The following is an 18,390-nucleotide window of genomic DNA, read 5'->3' as shown; positions in this document are numbered from 1 at the left end:
ATATATTAATATATCTTGCAGTTTGCAAATGGGTGTTTTTTCTTATTTAAACACTCACTTCTGTAGCATTATGCCAGCCACAGCTCTCCTTATGCTGCACACAGCTTCTCTGCTGAGTTTGTTTCAATGCTCAGTACAAATCTAAGCTTTCCCTGGACAGGAACAAGACCCAGCCGTGTTTGGAGATGAATTTGCCAAGATATCTCGTGCTACTCTTCGGATCAGATACTCCCTGCTGCCGTACTTGTACACCCTGTTCTACGAGTCTCACGTTTACGGAGGCACCGTGGTGCGCTCACTGATGCACGAGTGAGTTTGGATCTCTTTTTCATTCTAACTTTCTACATTCACAAAGTAGTTGAGCTCTTATGTATGTAATGGTTGATATCCTTAGGAGAATATTCACAGTATTATTATTGCATCCTCTCTTTTAAAAGAACAGTTGAACAGTTAAATCAATCAAGTTATGTGCACAAAGATAACTCTTAATACATGCAATTAATTTCCATTAATATATAATCTGTATTTCTTTCCAGTGGTGAAAAAGACAAACTTAAGAAAGAAGAATTCTGAAAAGTTTTAGTCTTAGGCAAATATATCGTTCTTTTTTATTTCAAAAATGAGAGTCACATACCTGTATTTACTGTATTTGAATGAAATCAATGAAATCTGTATTCTGATCCAGAATGCTAAAAGGCCTCATACAGAGAGTCCAATGATCCCTAGCATTTGGGGTGTTTTTTCCAATTTAGCACTTGGATCTGCATGCTATCTATGAAACTCACATCTGTGTCCACAAATTGCACAGAGAAAACAGAGATGGAGATGTTGGAGTGCAGAAGCAGGTGCAAAACTGAGATTAATAAATGCAGACTGAAAAGCCACTTCGAAAATTAAACTCAGATTTTTGGAACAAGTAATTTTTTCTCTTTTAGAAGAAGCAGGAATCCCGCTGAGGTTTAGTTTCCCTATCCTGATCTTCTAATCAGTTTTATACCTGCTTTTGGTTAATTTTCTACTTCAGAATGTTTTATGCAAAGACTTGAGCAAAAGGAGTGCAAACAATACATATGAAAGCCTGAAGCTCTGCCACAATTTCATTTCATTGGTGCAGGCTGTCGTAGACTGTGTAATGTTCTTTTTTCTCCCCTTTAGCTTAAAAACACTCTGGTTAAAGGGTAAGACATTTTTTGCAAATTAAACTGAGATTACACCAAAGTGCAGACCATTCAAGCATGGAAAGGATACTTGAAAAAAAATCTGCTTTGCTTACTCAGCATAATGATTAACTGATACATTTTAAAAGAAGTATCCTTCCTCTTTCTACTCGGCAATGTCATTTTACTGGATAAAATTAGAGAGCATAGGTACTCATAAATTACAATTAGTGATATGCTATTTAAAGTATTTATTTTAGTTCTTTTTTAGTATATGGTTTAATATAATGTAGTTTGTGTTAATATTGGAAATGCCCAAGTTGATTTTGGCATTAGTATTAGCTAATCTCTGCTAATACAGAATTACTCTAGTGTCATTAAAGCTGCCTTTCTGACCCTTACCAGCATACCTGTACTCTATGAGGGCCATGTCCACATTGGCAAATTTCCAAATTTGCTTTGGTTAGAGCTGTACAGTCTCAGATGCACCAGCAGAGGCTTTTGTCAGATGAAACTGAGCTGAGAGGTTTGTTACAGACACTGATGGGAGCTTAGTCAGCAGAACCAGAGTTTACTGGATTACTAGGAAATAAAACCTCTGAAATGCATGTAAGTAGGATAGGCATCAGGAGATGTTTCCCTTCCCACTGCCCCTGCTGGCATCCTAGCCCCATCACTTGTTAATGTTGCCATAGCTAGATCCTAAAATGGGTTAAAAGTGATTCTTACTACTACTAGTTAATTCTGGTTACTATTTTTCACTGCTCTTACTCAATGCGTATTTCTTACTATTTCTAAGTAATATTAAGGGCTTTAGTAGTGGATCTGCCCAAGTAGAGGAAGTGATCCAGATGCTAAGAGGAGGAGAAATGTGGGGTTTTGAGAAAGAGAAATGAAACAGAATTTTCAGTGTATGGATGGTGGAAGTTTACATCAGCCTTGCCTCTTACTTGTAAAAAATACAAAGGAAAACTAAAAAACTCCTGCATTAGTGAAGTTCTTATGAGCTCAGAGTCCTCACCATGAGAACAACAGTACCCAGGCAGGGAGTCTCCAAGCAATAGCTGTTTCATGTGGACATTTCATTCCATTTGGAACATTTAGGGGTTCATTTCAGGTAACTAACATGAACAACATCCCAGGAGATTATTTGAAGTGTATTTGGTGTCTTGGAGGCTTTCACTCCATAAAGCAGAGGTATTGATACCTCAGGTGTCCAAAAAAGACTGTGAGGTGGTAATCCATTAGTGGAAGGGACAGATGTGTTTAATGGCTAACCAGGGGGGGGAATGTGACAGAAAAGAGGCAAGCATCTAACCAGAGGAAGCAGTAGATGGAATTAAAGACCTGTGATAGATGACAGCATGCTTTAATGGCTTATAATTTCAAAACAGGAAAGTTCATTTGTGTGCTGAATTTGTGCTAGTGGTTACTATAATTGCAAGAGAAAATTGTGCTGAGTTAAAGGGTGAGAATCATCTTTCCATGTACAAATATGATTGATTCTTCTTTATTCATAATTTCTTGATCAGCTTTTTGTCCTACAATCTCCCACAACAAAATGTATTTTATTACTATTACAGTTTTATTACAGTTGAATTGAAAATACAGAGAGCCTATTGAGATGACAAGAAAAACTCATGTTTTATATTTCAAAAACTTTAGGACAAGGTAATTCATCAAAAACCATAATCTGCTTTAAACATTTAAAAGTATTATGTCACAATGCAGTAATGACCAAGATTAAGGTGTCCAAAAGAGCTACTGTTCTGGACAGGAAAAAAAACCTCTGAACAAATTGAGGTTTCTTTCAAGCAGAGCCCAAGATATGCCTTCAAGAACATTTTTTTCTTAAGTTCCATGTACTCCCCTAAGTTTGCAATATTTTAGAAATCCGAGCACTCAGTAGGTGTCTTTTTATTGCCAAGTGATCTTTACTTATTTGGGGGCTTTTTGTAAGCCTGGGCTGGGTGCAGTGTGTGCCTGTGCCCCGAGCAGGCAGGGTGTGGAGCAGGGCACTGACACTGAGCCACTCTGCTCCAGCCAGTGTTCCACAGAGACCTGGCTTTAGACAGGGGCAGCTGCAAAGCCCATCAAAAGGAAAGGAATTTTTAAACAAGAAGTGTATACATCTTTAGAGAATAATATGTAAATATGCAATAGGCAGTGTGAATTTGTCAAAAATGCGTGAAAACCAGACCAGTTACCATCTCTGACAAGGTAGCAGGGCTGTTAGAGGGGCAGAGGAGTAGCAGAAGTCAGGAGGTACAAGGTACTTTGACTTTAGGAGGATTTGAGATGTGGATTTTTTGTGTATGTGATGTTCTTATCAGAACTAGGATCCATTAATTATTTCCTCAGGAAGAGACTTACAGATGATTGAAAACCTATTTAAATTGTCAGTGATTTTATGCTGTATGAAAGGAGATTCCTGAGTTGGGAAGGATCTCTCTTCTTTTCTTGGTGCTATTCAATATTTTCATTAGCTAATGCACAGTGGAATAGAGATCTCTTCACAAGAGAAGGCAAGTGATGCCAGGCAGACGGGACTGTGAGCATTCTGGAGAACAGGATCAGAATCCAAAACTATTTTCGTGCATTAAATAAAATGGACTGGGTTCCATAGGTTTTCCATCCGTTCAGGAGAGGCAGCTAAAATCTACAGTAATGCATGACCGTTGCTCTGTGTTTGTCTTGCAAACAATTTCAAATGTAAATCTGTGAAAGCTGTAGGAGACCAAATCCAAGGATTTTCACAAATGCTTTAGATCCTAGAGCACAGTGTTTTTTCTCTGTGTTCCCTCTCCTGGGCCTGGCCCCTGTCCTGCTCATTGGCTCTCCCAATGAAGTCTCAGCCCACTGAACAGAAGTGAGTTGTTTTCCCACTGTTGTTGTTCTGGAAAGAAATCAGCTTCATCATTTTGTGAGAGTTCTGGTCTGCTCTGGAATGGTAGGTACTACTGAAATATCTGAATCTCTGTCCAGCTTTTGACATTCCCTAAATCAGGAAAAATATTTGGCTGTATTGAAGGACACTTTGAGGAAGCAGATTGCTTGTCACAGTGAGTAATATCAAAATATTTGGCAGATGCTAACAACTATGAATTAACATTGTATATTTAACTTTAAAAACAGATTTACCTCTGATCCGGAGACTCATGGAATAGATACTGCCTTCCTTTGGGGATCTGCTTTTATGATTGCTCCTGTTCTTGAAGAGGCAAGTACTGTAATTAAAAATGCCATCACACTGGAATCAAAGAAATGAGTGGTGCTTAGGGCATTGGATGACATTCAGAGCATGTTTGCTCATATCCATCCCTTTCTACTCTCCACTGTCAAAGCTTCAGAACACATTTCTGAGCAGCACAGGCAGTACAGAGCTTCTCAGTACTTGAAGTGGGAGGATGAAAGTGAGGGCACAGCCTTTGCCTTTTACTCCAAGTGAGGAAAGGATGTAAAGAGGCTGGATGCTGCCCCTCACGTGCTCCTGTTATTGTGCTGGCAGCAGTCTCCAAGGACACACACAGAGCAGTAATTGTCGAGCTAGGAAGAAACACACAGATATGAAAGCAAACTGGATTCCATATTACTGCTCACCCACAGTGTTTTGGAAGTGCAGCTCTCAGGGGCTGTGGTAGGAGTTTCCCAGCATCACAGGCAAAGGCAGTCATTATGGAAGCGATAATGATAATGTAAGCTGCTAACAGGACAGGTTTTAAAAAGCAGCATTTTCCTCTGCTGTGCTGGGCACATGGCTCTCCCTGCTTGGCTGGAGCAAAGGTGTGTTTCTCTCCTTGCCCACCACTGACTGCTGGCAGCACGAGAGATGTATGTCTGAGCAGATCTAAGTATTTGGACTGGATGTATCCCAGTGCTGTTTGCAGTCAGCATGCTGCCAGAATAGCTGATGTATTTCTAGATGTTGCTGATCATCAAACATTTAAACAGGACACTGTTACCTTGTTTTTTAACCAACTCTTTTGTCTCTGTGAGTTTAGTATAAATTAAATTCTAAAACCATTCTGACCCCACTGAGGCACTTCATTCATCAGTCCTTTATCTTCAGACTCCCACAGGTTTCTAATAGCTGAAGAATAGAAAGAAGATTTCACAGGGTCTCAGACCAGCAGGATGATAAAGGATGGGAAAAAAACCCTTCCCGTGAAGAGGAAGGGACAAACCAGGGGAGGCTTCCTGCAAAGAATTGAATAAAAGGGGACATTATAAGGATAAATGAAATGTTAGGGGGTATAGATAAGGAGTTTCTGATGTTTTTTGAAGAACTGCAGCACAAAATGAAGGCTGTCTGTGGCGTGATGAGGGAAGCAGAACTTGGAAGGCAGCACATTGCAGGGTCTTGCAGTGTGGTAGCTGGCACCCAGGGCTGTGCCAGTTGGCAGGGCAGGGGCAGAGGTGTGCAGTAACCCCTCACTGTGGCAGTGCAGGCCAGCAGCGACTGTGGCAAACTGCAGCTTGACATCTGCTTGTGTAGAGAACATGAGTCAGGGACGACTTGACCTTCACTCCTTGAGTCCTAGGATGAGAGCAAGTGAGACATCAAAAAAGAATTAGAATGGAGAACTGCCTTGCACACTGGTTTGTTATTTAGGGAGTCATGAAGGTGAGGCTCATGGAATCATAGAATAGTTTGGGTTGGAAGGGACCTTAAAGATAATCTAAAGTTCCAATTCCTCCTGCCATGGGCAGGGACACCTCCCACTAGGCCAAGTTGCTCCAAGCCCTATCCAGCCTGGCCCTGAAATCATCATGACTCACATGATGGTTACACACTTTTCTGTAGACCAGAATATCCAGGGGTGTCATAATACCACAGATAAGAGATGGAGAGGGGACCATCTTGCCTTTATAGGGTTTTTAATACATCTAAAATCCCTAAAATGTCAAATGGTAACTTTGCCTTAACTCTTCTCTTCCACTTTTACTTTTCTTGCTCCACAAGATTCCTGGTGTAGTCCTTGGGTCTAATCCATAATTCTGCAAAGGACAGACATCTACACTGATAGTGAAAATTAATCTGTTTGTGAGAGTAAGCAACTTGTGACAAAAATGGAAGTATATTTTGATCCCAGCTGTTCCTGGAGTTATTAATACAAAGTGCCTGTAGCATGATTACATCCCTGCAGTGATCTGACACAACACATGCTGCAAAATGGAGTACAGTAATTGTGCAATTAGCAAAACATTTATTATTTATTATTACTTATCTGCAACTTTAAGTTGTTTGCAAGAATAGAAGGATCTGCATCCTCTGTATGCTAGAGCTCATTCTCTGCCTGTTCCTGGGATGGGAATGGTGCAAGGGGCCCTGAGCAGTGGTGTCCTCACACTTCAGAGGTGAAGCCCTGTCTTGGAGAGGCTGCCATAGCCATCTCTAGGGCTGCTCAGATGTTGGAGGAGTGCACATAGGCCAGCTACATTTGCAAGACATAGAGCTATATACTAGAATAAAATAATAACGTAATGTTGATTCATCCCAGGCTATGGCAATAAAACCCCCCAAATAGGATGGGCTTGTCTGTTTAGTATTATAGATTAGCCAGCACTAGTCCACTGCTATGACAATAACTCAGCCATAATATCCAAAATTTGATGTTATTAGAATATTCAGCATACATCTCTCCACGCACAAATATAATAAAGCTAATGTAATATCAGAAATACAAAAAGAAAAAGACTAATCTCTTTATAACAATTACAGGGAGCAAGAACTGTGGATGTGTACTTCCCTGATGCACAGTGGTTCGACTACTATACCGTATGTATTTTTAAGATTCATTTTCTTACTTTTTTCCTGATAATTTAAAATGGTACAATTCCAGCAAAATAGCTTTTAGCAATCTTCAGCAGTATTTTTACCTCAGCATCTGTAGATAAAGAAAACTAGAGAAAAAAAAGTCTGTATCAGGCTAGCTGGGAGAACAAATGACACAGCTTTCAGTTACATTTTGGTTTCTGTTTTTGCCATGTAAAGCTCTAAGACACAGCAAACAGAATTTTCAAGAGCAGCCTAGACATGCATGAAAATGCCAGGATTTCTTTCTTTGCCCTCCACTTTTAATTCTCTTTCTGATACACTTCCACGCACACAGAGGCAGAAACCTAAGCCACACTCCTGAGAGCATGCCACAAAGCCTCCTGTGCATGTACTTTTGCACATGCATCACTTTTGACAGAAGGCATATTTGGAAGAGCTGCAGAACAATCTGCTCTGTGGGACATGCCAGTCCCTTCTCTTCAGGGCCTTGACCTTTCCAATGCCATCCCCAGGACTGCATTTCCAGAAGTGCTCTGCTGCAGTCTGCAGCCTAAGCCCAGCTTGGCTTCAATGGGAGCAGTTGAGCTGATGCCAAGAGCTTTCAGAAATGAGCCCAGGATCATCAGGCTGTTTTTAAGTCTCCTGAGTGTGCCTGGCAGAGGAGCAGACAGGGCAGAACTGCTCTCAGAGGAAATGCAGACTTTTTTAAAATAAGTTTGGTCATTTTCAGCATTTGGCTGGTGTCCTCAGATGGATGTTCATCCAATCCTTTCCTTTTTCTCTTTTCATGAGACTATGATGCTGCAAAGTCCAGCATTTAATTCAGCTCTCCTCATGGTTCCCTCTGAACACCTTTGCTGGGCTGGGCACAGGGACAGTGGCCTTTGTCCCTTGCCCTGCCTGTGTGCCTCCCAGTATTTGGCACTTACTTGTCATGCACATGGTGCTTATCCAAACCAAAGTTGGATAAAAATAATAAATCATAATTATATGGTTTATATATCATATAATTATCATAAATCATCATTATCATTTACAGAGGGCAAGAGCAAAGCCTTCCTGTTATTTTCTCTGTACATAAGTCTTTTTTTGAGGTTTTGAGGCATTAAACCAGAAAAGGATAATGCAGAAGAACTTAATGCTGGTTGTCTACACACACATAAATTTCACTCTCTGAATGCTGTAATTACTTCTTGAAAAGGGAAGAATTGTTCTTAGAAGAGAAGAAAATCTACAGTTTACATCCCCAAATGACTATGAATCACTTACCTTAAACTGAATTGTGATAGGCTCCGTATGTATAAAAAGAGGAAGCAAAAGTTTTTTTTTTTTTTTGCTCAGTGTCTTGATCAGTGGGGTTTTTTAACAGCATATGGAATAATGATACCATTTTTAAAGACCATTTGCTGTCTTGCAGTCATAATGCTTCTATCTCGGGCATATGGATAACTGCAGAGGCTAGATCCTCTTTCATGTTAAAAAGGAAACTAGAATAACACTCCTGAAATCTATATTTTAGTTTGTTTTCTTCACTGATGTAACTGAAATGAAAATTTACCCCTTGCTCTCTTTTTCAGTATGTATACTGCCAGGATTGTCATTTTTTTAACTGCATTAATTTTTGTGGTAGGGTCTTAAAGTGCCAAGTTCCTGGAAGAAGAGCCATGTTACTGTGTCTGCCCCACTGAACAAGATCCCTCTGTACATCCGTGGAGGGAACATTCTGCCACAGCAGGCACCAGCCACCACCACTACTGAGAGGTAATGTCACCTGTGTTTGTCACCAGCAGCCACGGTGGGGGTCAGGCCCACAGACAGTCAAAAAAGCAATCATATGAAAGTACAGAAGAGAGACTATCTGCAGCTCCCAGCTGCCATCCCAAGTGATAAGTACAGTATTTTTACACCAGTATTCACTCCATTTCATTAGGAGAAATCACCTCAGAGATGACCCACGTCACTGTTAGCACAGCTGACGCCTACTCCTGGCTCTGTGGATATGCTCAGAACAGCTTTTGCACCTCTTACTGCCACACTGACCTGCTGTCAGTCATTCAGAGTAAATGCATGCAAGGGGAAAACCAAAATTCTTCTTGGGTGAATTTATCAAATGCTGTAAACAAGGTGGAAAAGCTCAAATCTTTCTTCAGGAAAAATATTTCTGCATGCAAATGGATAATATACTGGTTTCAAATCTGAACCATGTTCAGAAGCTAGTCTGAGTAGGAAAGAGAGGCCAGCACTGTGCAGCCATAGTAAGGCAGTCCTTACTAAGACTCCCAGTAAGACAGTCCTTACTATGACTCCCAGATCATCCAGTTATTGTACATTGAGACCACAAAAGAAAGGGGAGCTTGTCCACATGAGCACTCAAAACATGAAAAATCTAGACATCAGTAGGACAAGGCAAGGCAAAGATTTTGCCATCACTTCTAGAGTCCTTTTGGTGAAAGCTGTTGTCATTCTTCTGCCGTGACCTTTTTTGGGAGTTTGTGTTCAGAAGTTTAAGTTGCTTGGAAGGCCACGGCCCGCAGGTTTGTACTGACACTTCTCAACGTGTTTGTCAACAGCCGCCTGAACCCATTTGAACTCCTTATTGCCCTGGATGAACAAGGAGAAGCTTCTGGATCTCTCTTCTGGGATGACGGTGATTCCATTGGTAAGCCTGGTCTCTGCTGGGAAGCAGTACCTGCATGCCGGGCTCTCCTCAGGCCACCTTTCAGCAGCATAATGGGACTGCCTCCTGCTAGAAATAGCTGGAGAACTGACCCCAGAATGAGCAGTAGAAAGTTGAACCTTAGCCAGCAGTGCCCTGGCAGCCAGGAGGGCCACCTGTGTGCTGGGGACATCCCAGCATCACCAGCTGGGCAAGAGAGGGGATTGTCCTGCTCTGCTCTGCACTGGGGCAGCCTCATGTGCTGGGGGCAGCTTTGGGCACCTCAATATAGAAAAGACATTAAACTATTAGAGAGCATCTAAAGGAGGGCAACAAAGATGGTGAAGGACCTTGAGGAGAAGCCATATGAGGAGTGGCTGAGGTCACTGGGTCTGTTCAGCCTGGAGGAGACTGAGGGGAGACCTCACTGCAGTTACAACTCCCTCATGAGGGGAAGAAGACGGACAGATGCTGATCTTTTCTCTGTGGTGATCAGTGACAGGACCTGAGGGAGTGGCTTGAAGTTGTGCTGGGGGAGGTTGATGTTGGATATCAGAAAAAGTTTCTTCACCCAGAGGGTGGTTGGGCACTGGAACAGGCTCCCCAGGGAAGCAGTCAGAGCACCAGCCTGACAGAGTTCTAGAAGTGTCTGGGCTATGCTTTCAGGCAAATGGTGTGACTCTTGGGAATGGTGCTGTGCAGGGCTGGGAGTTGGACTTGATCATCCTTGAGGGTCCTTTCTAAGTCATCTTACTCTGTGATTCTGTGAAGGTGAAAAGCTGATTACTGTTGAAGTCAGTGCTTTGATATGAGAAATGTGTGACACTGGGAGCAGTTGATCTGCTAGAGAGGGCAATCTCTCACATTGTGTTCTCCTGAGATCAACCTAAGACTAGAGGAAGAGATTAAATAGCCCACAAATCACCTTAGCCTGACCTTAGCTGCTTGCTACAGTAATGAGAACTGCTTATGGATTTTGCTGCCTGTTTTGATATCAATCCTCCTTGCTTTGTGTTTTGACAGATACTATTGAAAATGAGAACTACTTCTTGGCTAAATACACATTCAGCAAAGTAAGTGGCAACATACAAGATACCTACTTACATATAGCTAGCTGTATTTTAGTGTAGCCATTGTAAGGTGCTGATCTTTATCTTCTAGCTCAGTCTATAAACCAGGTAAGCTACCTAATGCTTTCATTTACAGCTAGCTACAAAATAGTCCAACTATGATCCTGCAGTTTTATGTCTGCTTCATTGAGTATCACAGTGACACATGTCATTAATGTCCCTGCTGCAATATGAATCTGAAAAAACCCACATTTTTAACTTTTTTTTCCCCTTAGTTGCAGCTTCTGGGGTCAAGGGACCTTTCTCTTGTGTTACACCTAGGGACTTTCAGTCTGACAGGTGGCAGAAAGCTGAATTCCTCTCTTCAGGATATTCCAGCAACCTTTTAACTTCAATCACTTGATGTTTTTGTTTTGCGGTGCAGAGAATTATGCAGTCTCAGTTCTTTAGCTTACATTTCCTTGTGTGACAGCACAGACCCTGCTCCCATGGTGGGTGTCCTGTGGAGAGATCCAGCATGCTTCTGGCAACCCACTGTGCTGATCAGATGCTCTGTGCAGCACAGGAACAGTTTAGCTCAGGATCAGTGCACTGATGCCTTTCACACAGAGCTCAGTTCTTTGCAGATATGTCCTGAGAAAGACCTGTAGAAAAGCCCAACAGTCAAGGCTTCAATTGAGTGAAATAGTGTGAAATATGTCTACCATAAGCTCATTAAGTATAGGATAGTAAGTTGTGGGAGTTATTGTAAAAAAAATCTATTTCAATAACCTGTCTCTACAGATCTTATTTCATCTGCCAGTCTAGCATTTGGTATATAGTATATAGTATATATTGGTATATAGTCTATATATTGTATATAGACTATGGCATGGTTTGGTCCCCAGCCTTCTGAACATGAGCCAATGTGTGCCCAAGTGGCCAAGAAGGCTGAGGGCATCCTGGCTTGTATCAGAAATTTACAGGACTGGGGCAATGGCTGCACCTCTGTACTTGTCACTGGTGGGGCCACACCTCAGATCCTGTGTTCAGAGGAGGGCAGTGAAGCTGGTGGAGGGTCTGGAGCACAAGTCATATGGGGAGCAGCTGAGGGAGCTGGGGGTGTTTGACCTGCAGTAAAGGAGGCTCAGGTGAGACCTTGTTGCTATCCATAACTGCATGAAAGGAGGGTGAGCCAGATGGGGGTCAGTCACTTCTTCCAAGGAATAAGTGATAGGACCAGAGGCCTCAGGTTACACCAGGAGAGGATTAGATTCAATATTAGGAAAAATTACCTCACTGGTTAGGGTGATAACAAAGGGTTATCAAGCCCTGGAACAGGCTGCTCAGAGAAGTGATGAAGTCACCATCTCTGGAGTTATTTAAAAGATGTGTAGATGTGCCCCTTAGGACATGGTTTACTGGTGGACTTGGCAGTGCTGGGTTAATAGTTGAACTTGATAACTTGAAAGGTATTTTCCAACCTAAATAATTATGTGATTTTCATGCCACGTATTCCTAAAAGTCCCAAAGTAATCTACAGAAAACAGTCAAAACAATAAAATCATGTAACCCCCTATTGTGATATTGCTCTTAGAAGATCTTTCAGGAGCAAGAGCAATGTAGGGTAAGCCAATGGGCTTTATTATGTAGCCTGGTACGTTCATGAGCTATTTTCCTGGAACTAACACCACATGGGTAGAGTTCAAATTTAATTTTAACTTATTTTGTTCTTGATTTACCAAGAAAAAAATATTCGTTCTCTTTTGGAAGAAAAGGGTATTTCAACAGCAAAAAGGAAGAAAAATCCCTTTGGTTTTGTGGAGTCTGTGTATAGTAATTTATTGCAGTAAGGCTACAGAAAAACAATATCCAGTTTTATATTAAATTTTGAACTGTGCAAATTAGATTGTTGCTTCTCTGGCACTTCCATTTCTCATTGCTCATATTTGACTTCTGCCTGTAAATCCATGACTGAATTCCCTATCTGCATTCCAGTAATCTTTAATGTTGAGTCTTTATTATGTGTTTATAAAGAAAACAGTCAATCTCAAATAGCAATTTCAAGTATGAGAAATGTATAAAAGTCTTAGTATTTGTTGCACATTTCTGTATTCTTAAAAAATGTGGAAGAATAATTTAATCACACCTAGTTTTAGGAGAACTCTCATGTTTCATTCCCTGAGAGATTTGCTGATAACATCTGACATCACAGCATTTACTCTGAGCCCAGGATGGGGTGTTGCAAAAGTAACAGCAACAGGATTAGACCATTTAATTTATATTTTCATTTAAACAAATCAAAAGTGTAAAGAAGAATTCAAGACTAGGGCAGGCACTTAATTCTCGGAGAATGATTTAAGCTCCTGCTCTGTGGTGCTGTCTCACTGCAGTTGGCATTTTAATTCCCTTGGCATATCCCCTCCAATATTCATGGTGACTAAGTGACCTAAGTCAAAGTGTCCCCTTTCATGAAGCCCACCAGGCTAGAAGAATACTTGATTCACCTGTATAAGATCCACTGTGCTTCAGGGAGGAGCAGGGAGGTGCTGCTCCCCAGGGGTGGCAGACAAGGCAGGTATGCTCAGCCTGTACCAGGTGGGTCCATGCTGTACTAAAGGGGTGGTGATGGAAAGGTTGTCCAATAAAATGGAAGCTTCTGAAAGGATGCATTGGGCACTAAGTGACTGGATAGCCTGAAGGGAAGTTTCTCCTAAAACTGGTCCAATATTCAAGGTGAAAATGTAGGGGGAAGAAAAGGTGAAGTTCATAGGATCAGAGCTACATGGTAAGAAGAAAACTCATGACCCTTTTTGCTCAGAGTACAGAAACCCTGGCTCCTGGCATCAGATCAAGGGCTTCATGTTGCTTTGCATTTATGGGATTTTGAGTGATATCCATAAGTGCCTCAGCAAGAAGTCAGGACCTTCCTGGGCAATTGCTTTAACTGTCAGATGCCTGGGGAGGAGCAGGTCACATCCATCCAGACCATCCTGTCGCCCTGTGCAGGGCAGGGAGTTGGGACTCCATGATCCTTGTGAGTCCTTTCCAAGTCAGAATATTCTGTGATTGTTTCCCCAAGGCCTCCAGTTCCAGACCTTGGTCAGGGGAAATGGTCTCTGCTGAAGAGTCTTGCCTTGGGCCTCTGAGCTTGAGAGCTGAGTTCAGCATTACACTGTGCTTCCTGGGTCTGTGTGGCCACCTGAGCTGGCTGTCCTGCTCAGCCACACCTGAGACAGAATAAAACACCACAGGGAGGTGCTCCCTCTAAAAGGAGCCTCCCTCTGTGCTGGAGCTCTGCCAGAGGGACTAAGGCAGCACATGTAATAGATACCCTAAAAAATTCTCAGGAGGCTTTTGCAGGCCTCTCCCTATTTGCCAAATAGTAGCCAACATTCCTTATTTAGGCAGTTTAAATCAGTGTGCTGGGGCTTAGCACTTATTTTTAGTGTGGATGCCTGAAATAAGCAGTCTAAGCACAGCCCTAAGCTACATGTACTGTGATCTAGCTCCTGCTCCCCTCCTACAATGCACTACTGAAATAACATAAGCTAATTTATGCAAAAGGTTCCATCATGGGTTTCTCCTTGGCATATTTTTAAAAAGTCATGATTGCATAGCCATCCATCATTTCCTGAGCAGTGTAATTCATCTTTATTTCCTCAACAACTTTGATCACATAACAAATGCAATGATTTCTCTTCATTGCATGTATGGGAAATTACTGTCACTGGTGATCCAACTGAATTAGCTTAATGACTTTGTATGTCCTGTTTGTACACCCCTAAACATGGGATGTACAGTAAATAAAAAGTACAGCAAACAAAGTTCTGTGGACATACAATGTTCCTCTAGTCTCCCTAAAGCTGGGACATACATAACAGGGATTTTCAGCAGGAGATGTGGTGCATAAAATAGGGGCAAAACATCTAGCAGCTGCTGTTTGTGGAAGATACTAGTGTTTTAAAGCAGCTGGTTTGGGATGTTAATTAAATCTGACTTAAGGTCACTAATTGAATCTCTGTGTCTGGATTTTGGCTTTGCATATGCCACTGTACTCTGTAATGGGTAGAAGAACAAAATTTACATTTATTAAAAGTAGAAAAATATGTCTTCTTAGACATGTTTTTCTATTTGTAATCCAATTAATGCTGTAGATGTGATTTACTTTCTTAGTTTATAATGAAACCTTTCTTATGTACAAATTAATGTGACTGTTGTTTTTTCCTTTATGACTTCAATATCTACATTGGCAGACATTGTGTATGTTCAGTGACAAGCATGAAACCTAAGTGTGCAGAAAGTCACCTCTAGAGAGCTGTCATGGTGCTAAAGTTTTCTCTGTGGATTTTTCCAGGGACAACTGAAGACAGAAATAGTCAAAGATGGCTACCGTGGAGCTGACACTCTGAAGTACAACAAAATTACTATCCTTGGCCTGAAGCTGAGACCTCAGGCTGTGTCTCTGAATGGAAAATCCATCCGTGGAGATGCTGTGACTTATGAGATGAGTGGGGTAAGACCTGATCTGAGGTTAAGAAAAAACTTAGGGAAAGGAGGGTGAAGAACAGTGAAGAGAGATGAAGTCAGTGAGGGACAGGAACTGTTCCTCATCCACACCCCCTTACATTTTGAAGTATAACCAGACACCCATTCTTGATACAAGTCTGACATTTAGGAGGGGAAAAAAAAAGCAAAAGGAAGAACTCTGTTGGGAAACTTTAATCTTTGCTTGTGTATCTGCACTCTCTTTTACTTAATGTCTGGCACTTACACAAATTTTTAGACTACTGAAATACTGGAAAGAAGATACAGATCCATGAGCTGAGAGCACAGTTAGCAGTTTCATGGGCATTCTTATCATTCTGATAAAATGAGAAAACTTGTCAAAGTTTTTTATCTGCTGCTGAAAAGAAGTGTTGTGGATTTTTTCTCATGACTACTTGGTGTCCAAAAATTATTCCAGTGTCATTGGCTCTAAGGAGCATCTCCCTATCTTCCAAAGAGGTAAAATTTCAGCATCTTAAAGTGACAAGCCTCAGTGTTCCAGAACAAAATGCATGACTTGCTTGTGCAGCGCTCCTCTGGCACCAACGTGGGGACATTCCAGAGGGGATGGACTGAGAACCCCCACAAACCCCAGGCAGCCTCTGTGATCCCAATTTTCTTTTGCACAGCAGTATAGACAAAAGGAGCAAACCCTTTTGCTTCCTTTCCTTTGGCCACTTGTCCCATATCTGTCACCAGCCACCAAGCTGAAGTGGTCATTCACAGTCTGTATGAGATGTATACTCACATCTCAGCACTGCTTGCATCTAGGGAACTCCTGGTGTTAACTCTGCAAAATGCCACTAAATCATCATGCAGTGAAAGATAACTGAGGCAACAAGTAGTGGATGTCACACCTTGTGTTACCTTATCCACTTGGCTTAGGGCTTAAGCTTCATTTGTAACCAAAGAGTGATCCCCATTTCATATGCCTGGTACTACCATTTATTTTATTGAAGGAATCTGTAAAGTAGGAAAATTGCTGAGAATAAACTTCTGCCTTGGAGAATTGTAAAAATCTCACTTTCAGAGACAATGTCATAAATAAACATAATCAGTATTGCCTCAAGGGAAGAAATTGTTTAACAGCCTCTAAGCAAGCTGAAAGCAACATAAATGTGGCAGGGTAAAGAAAACACTCCATTGAGACATGCCTGAAGGTACCAATTACAGATATCCAGAAGATAACTGCAGACTAACAGCCTCATTACAAATATGATTTTAAAAGACTAATAAGCTTGTCTCAAAAATATAATTTAAAATTTAAGAGCAAAATATCATCTTGATGACTTAAGATCTACTTCAAATGCTGTAGGAAAAAACCCACCAAGCTGATGTTGTAGGGATCCAAAACTACATAAAAGTTAAATTTTAAATTTTCTACACCAGCTAAATATATTTCTCTCTGAGAGGAATTCTGAGAGATTTAGTCAAACCTCTCTCACCATGCCTGTACAGATGTTACAATGTCACTACCTATATTCCTCTCACGTTTGACCCTCTAATAAAAAAAAAAAAAAAAAAAAAAAAGAAGAGCACTATAAGCAGCTTGGGTTTAGATCTTGAATACTTATTTATGTAATTAAAAAAATAAAATGCAAAGGGCAAATTGGCCACTTTCTTACAGGCTTAGTGAGGTTACATTTTGTATGATAGTTTTACAAGCAGAGACCCCAGTGTTTAAAGGGCTGCAGTACACAGTAACTTCTACCATATTGGTTTTGATTTACAGAAAGCAAATTTACCTAATAGCAGTGCTGAAGTGCTTATTGAGCCATATTTATTTGTATATAAATAGAAGCAGGTTGCTTAGTAATAAGCCACTTCTTTCTCTCTGATTCATGCAGCGCTACCCTAATCTGACATTTGCAATATCACAGAATCTTCCTATTATTAGGAGTCTGTTATCTGTTTTTTCCTCTGGAGTCTCATGCCTTAAGGAATTGTACAGTGCCTGCAGCAGGGATGTTGGAAGGGTACATCTGTTGGCCAGGCTTGTGCTGACAGGGGGCATAGGGAAGGTTCTTTCTATCACACTTGCATCCTCTGCTGGGAAGTGCAGAGGCTCCCAACATCCATAGCTCCCAGTGTCCATGCAGTTTTGCAGTCTGGAGTGGCCTCTCTGGCTGCCTGGCAATTTTCAGGTTGGTGTTTGGATGGGTTTGCAGTACTTTTGTCTGGATTTTCCCCTCTGTTTGAAGAAAAGGGAAGTTATTCAAGAAGTGGAATTCCAACTCACTAAGCAGTGGTAGGGAACTGTTTCTGATGAAAGATGAAAATATTATATGCTTTGAATGAGTGATTTAAGTAAGCACAGACTGTTAATGTTAACACGAATTTGTGGGCTGGCAAAGAGGTGTGAATGGAAATTGAGCATCTTAAGAGATTATTAATTCTGAAATCTAAAGATAAAACTGGTGAAGTACTAAAAATGGAAATTATGTGAGTAGCCCAAAATACATTAAATTTAATACTGAACAGGGAGACAGCAGGACAGATATTGTATTTACAATTTAATACTTAGTTCATGTAATTGATTAATTTTAAACCATTCCTGAATTTCTAAGAGAGATTTTGAATTGGATACAGCAGTAGGAAGATGCATACTGCCAACAAGTTAGTCTCACCTACCAGATACGTTAAAGAAATCATGAAGGTGTAAACTCAAGTGTCACGTCTTATCCTCTGTTTTCAACTATTTTGGGGTTTTTTTACACTAACATAATTCATTATTTTGTGTCTCTTTTTTCCACAGAAACTGGTTTTGCGGATTTCTGCTCCACTTACTAAGGAACTCAACATTAAGTTTTACTAGAATGGTCAGAACACACTGACTTAATTTAGCATTCTTAGCCCTCAGATATTTATCTCACTTTGCTTTTAATGTAAAAAAAATTAGTCAATAAAACATAGCATTATGAACCTGGTGACTGATGACTGATCTCTTTTTTAATATAGCATTTGTAACTCAGTATTCCTCAAATAAAATTTTCAATAGTAGTTAGTGAGTATTAACATAAACTGATGTGTGTTCAAAACAGCATAGAAGAAATTATCCTGAAAATTCTGTCTCACCAAAATGGAGGTAATGTTTGGAAATGTTCTCAATGGGACCATATTCTACACAGTATACACTGTTTGGGTTTTTTTCAAAGCTATGGTAGGGAATAAAAAAGGAAGAACCAGTTAATTTCCCAATAG

General features: G+C 40.8%; 1 protein-coding gene across 1 annotated transcript in view; it reads left to right on the top strand.

Annotated features, from left to right (window-relative positions):
• LOC102061823 (sucrase-isomaltase, intestinal) overlaps window positions 1-18,115 on the top strand; it is a 60,060-nt gene extending 41,945 nt beyond the window's left edge. The window contains exons 16-23 of the mRNA XM_074540024.1: window positions 161-309; window positions 4,293-4,377; window positions 6,880-6,936; window positions 8,567-8,697; window positions 9,507-9,595; window positions 10,616-10,665; window positions 14,999-15,157; window positions 17,945-18,115. Of these exons, the coding sequence (XP_074396125.1) occupies window positions 161-309; window positions 4,293-4,377; window positions 6,880-6,936; window positions 8,567-8,697; window positions 9,507-9,595; window positions 10,616-10,665; window positions 14,999-15,157; window positions 17,945-18,004 (780 nt within the window). The 3' untranslated portion in view covers window positions 18,005-18,115. The remainder of the gene's footprint in view (window positions 1-160; window positions 310-4,292; window positions 4,378-6,879; window positions 6,937-8,566; window positions 8,698-9,506; window positions 9,596-10,615; window positions 10,666-14,998; window positions 15,158-17,944) is intronic.
• Window positions 18,116-18,390: the final 275 nt, after the last annotated feature.

This window comes from Zonotrichia albicollis, chromosome 4, assembly GCF_047830755.1.
Source record: "Zonotrichia albicollis isolate bZonAlb1 chromosome 4, bZonAlb1.hap1, whole genome shotgun sequence".
In the NCBI taxonomy this organism is placed as follows: Eukaryota; Metazoa; Chordata; class Aves; order Passeriformes; family Passerellidae; genus Zonotrichia; species Zonotrichia albicollis.
The sequence above is the reverse complement of the archived record's forward strand: the minus strand, read 5'-3'. Positions and strand labels throughout refer to the sequence as shown.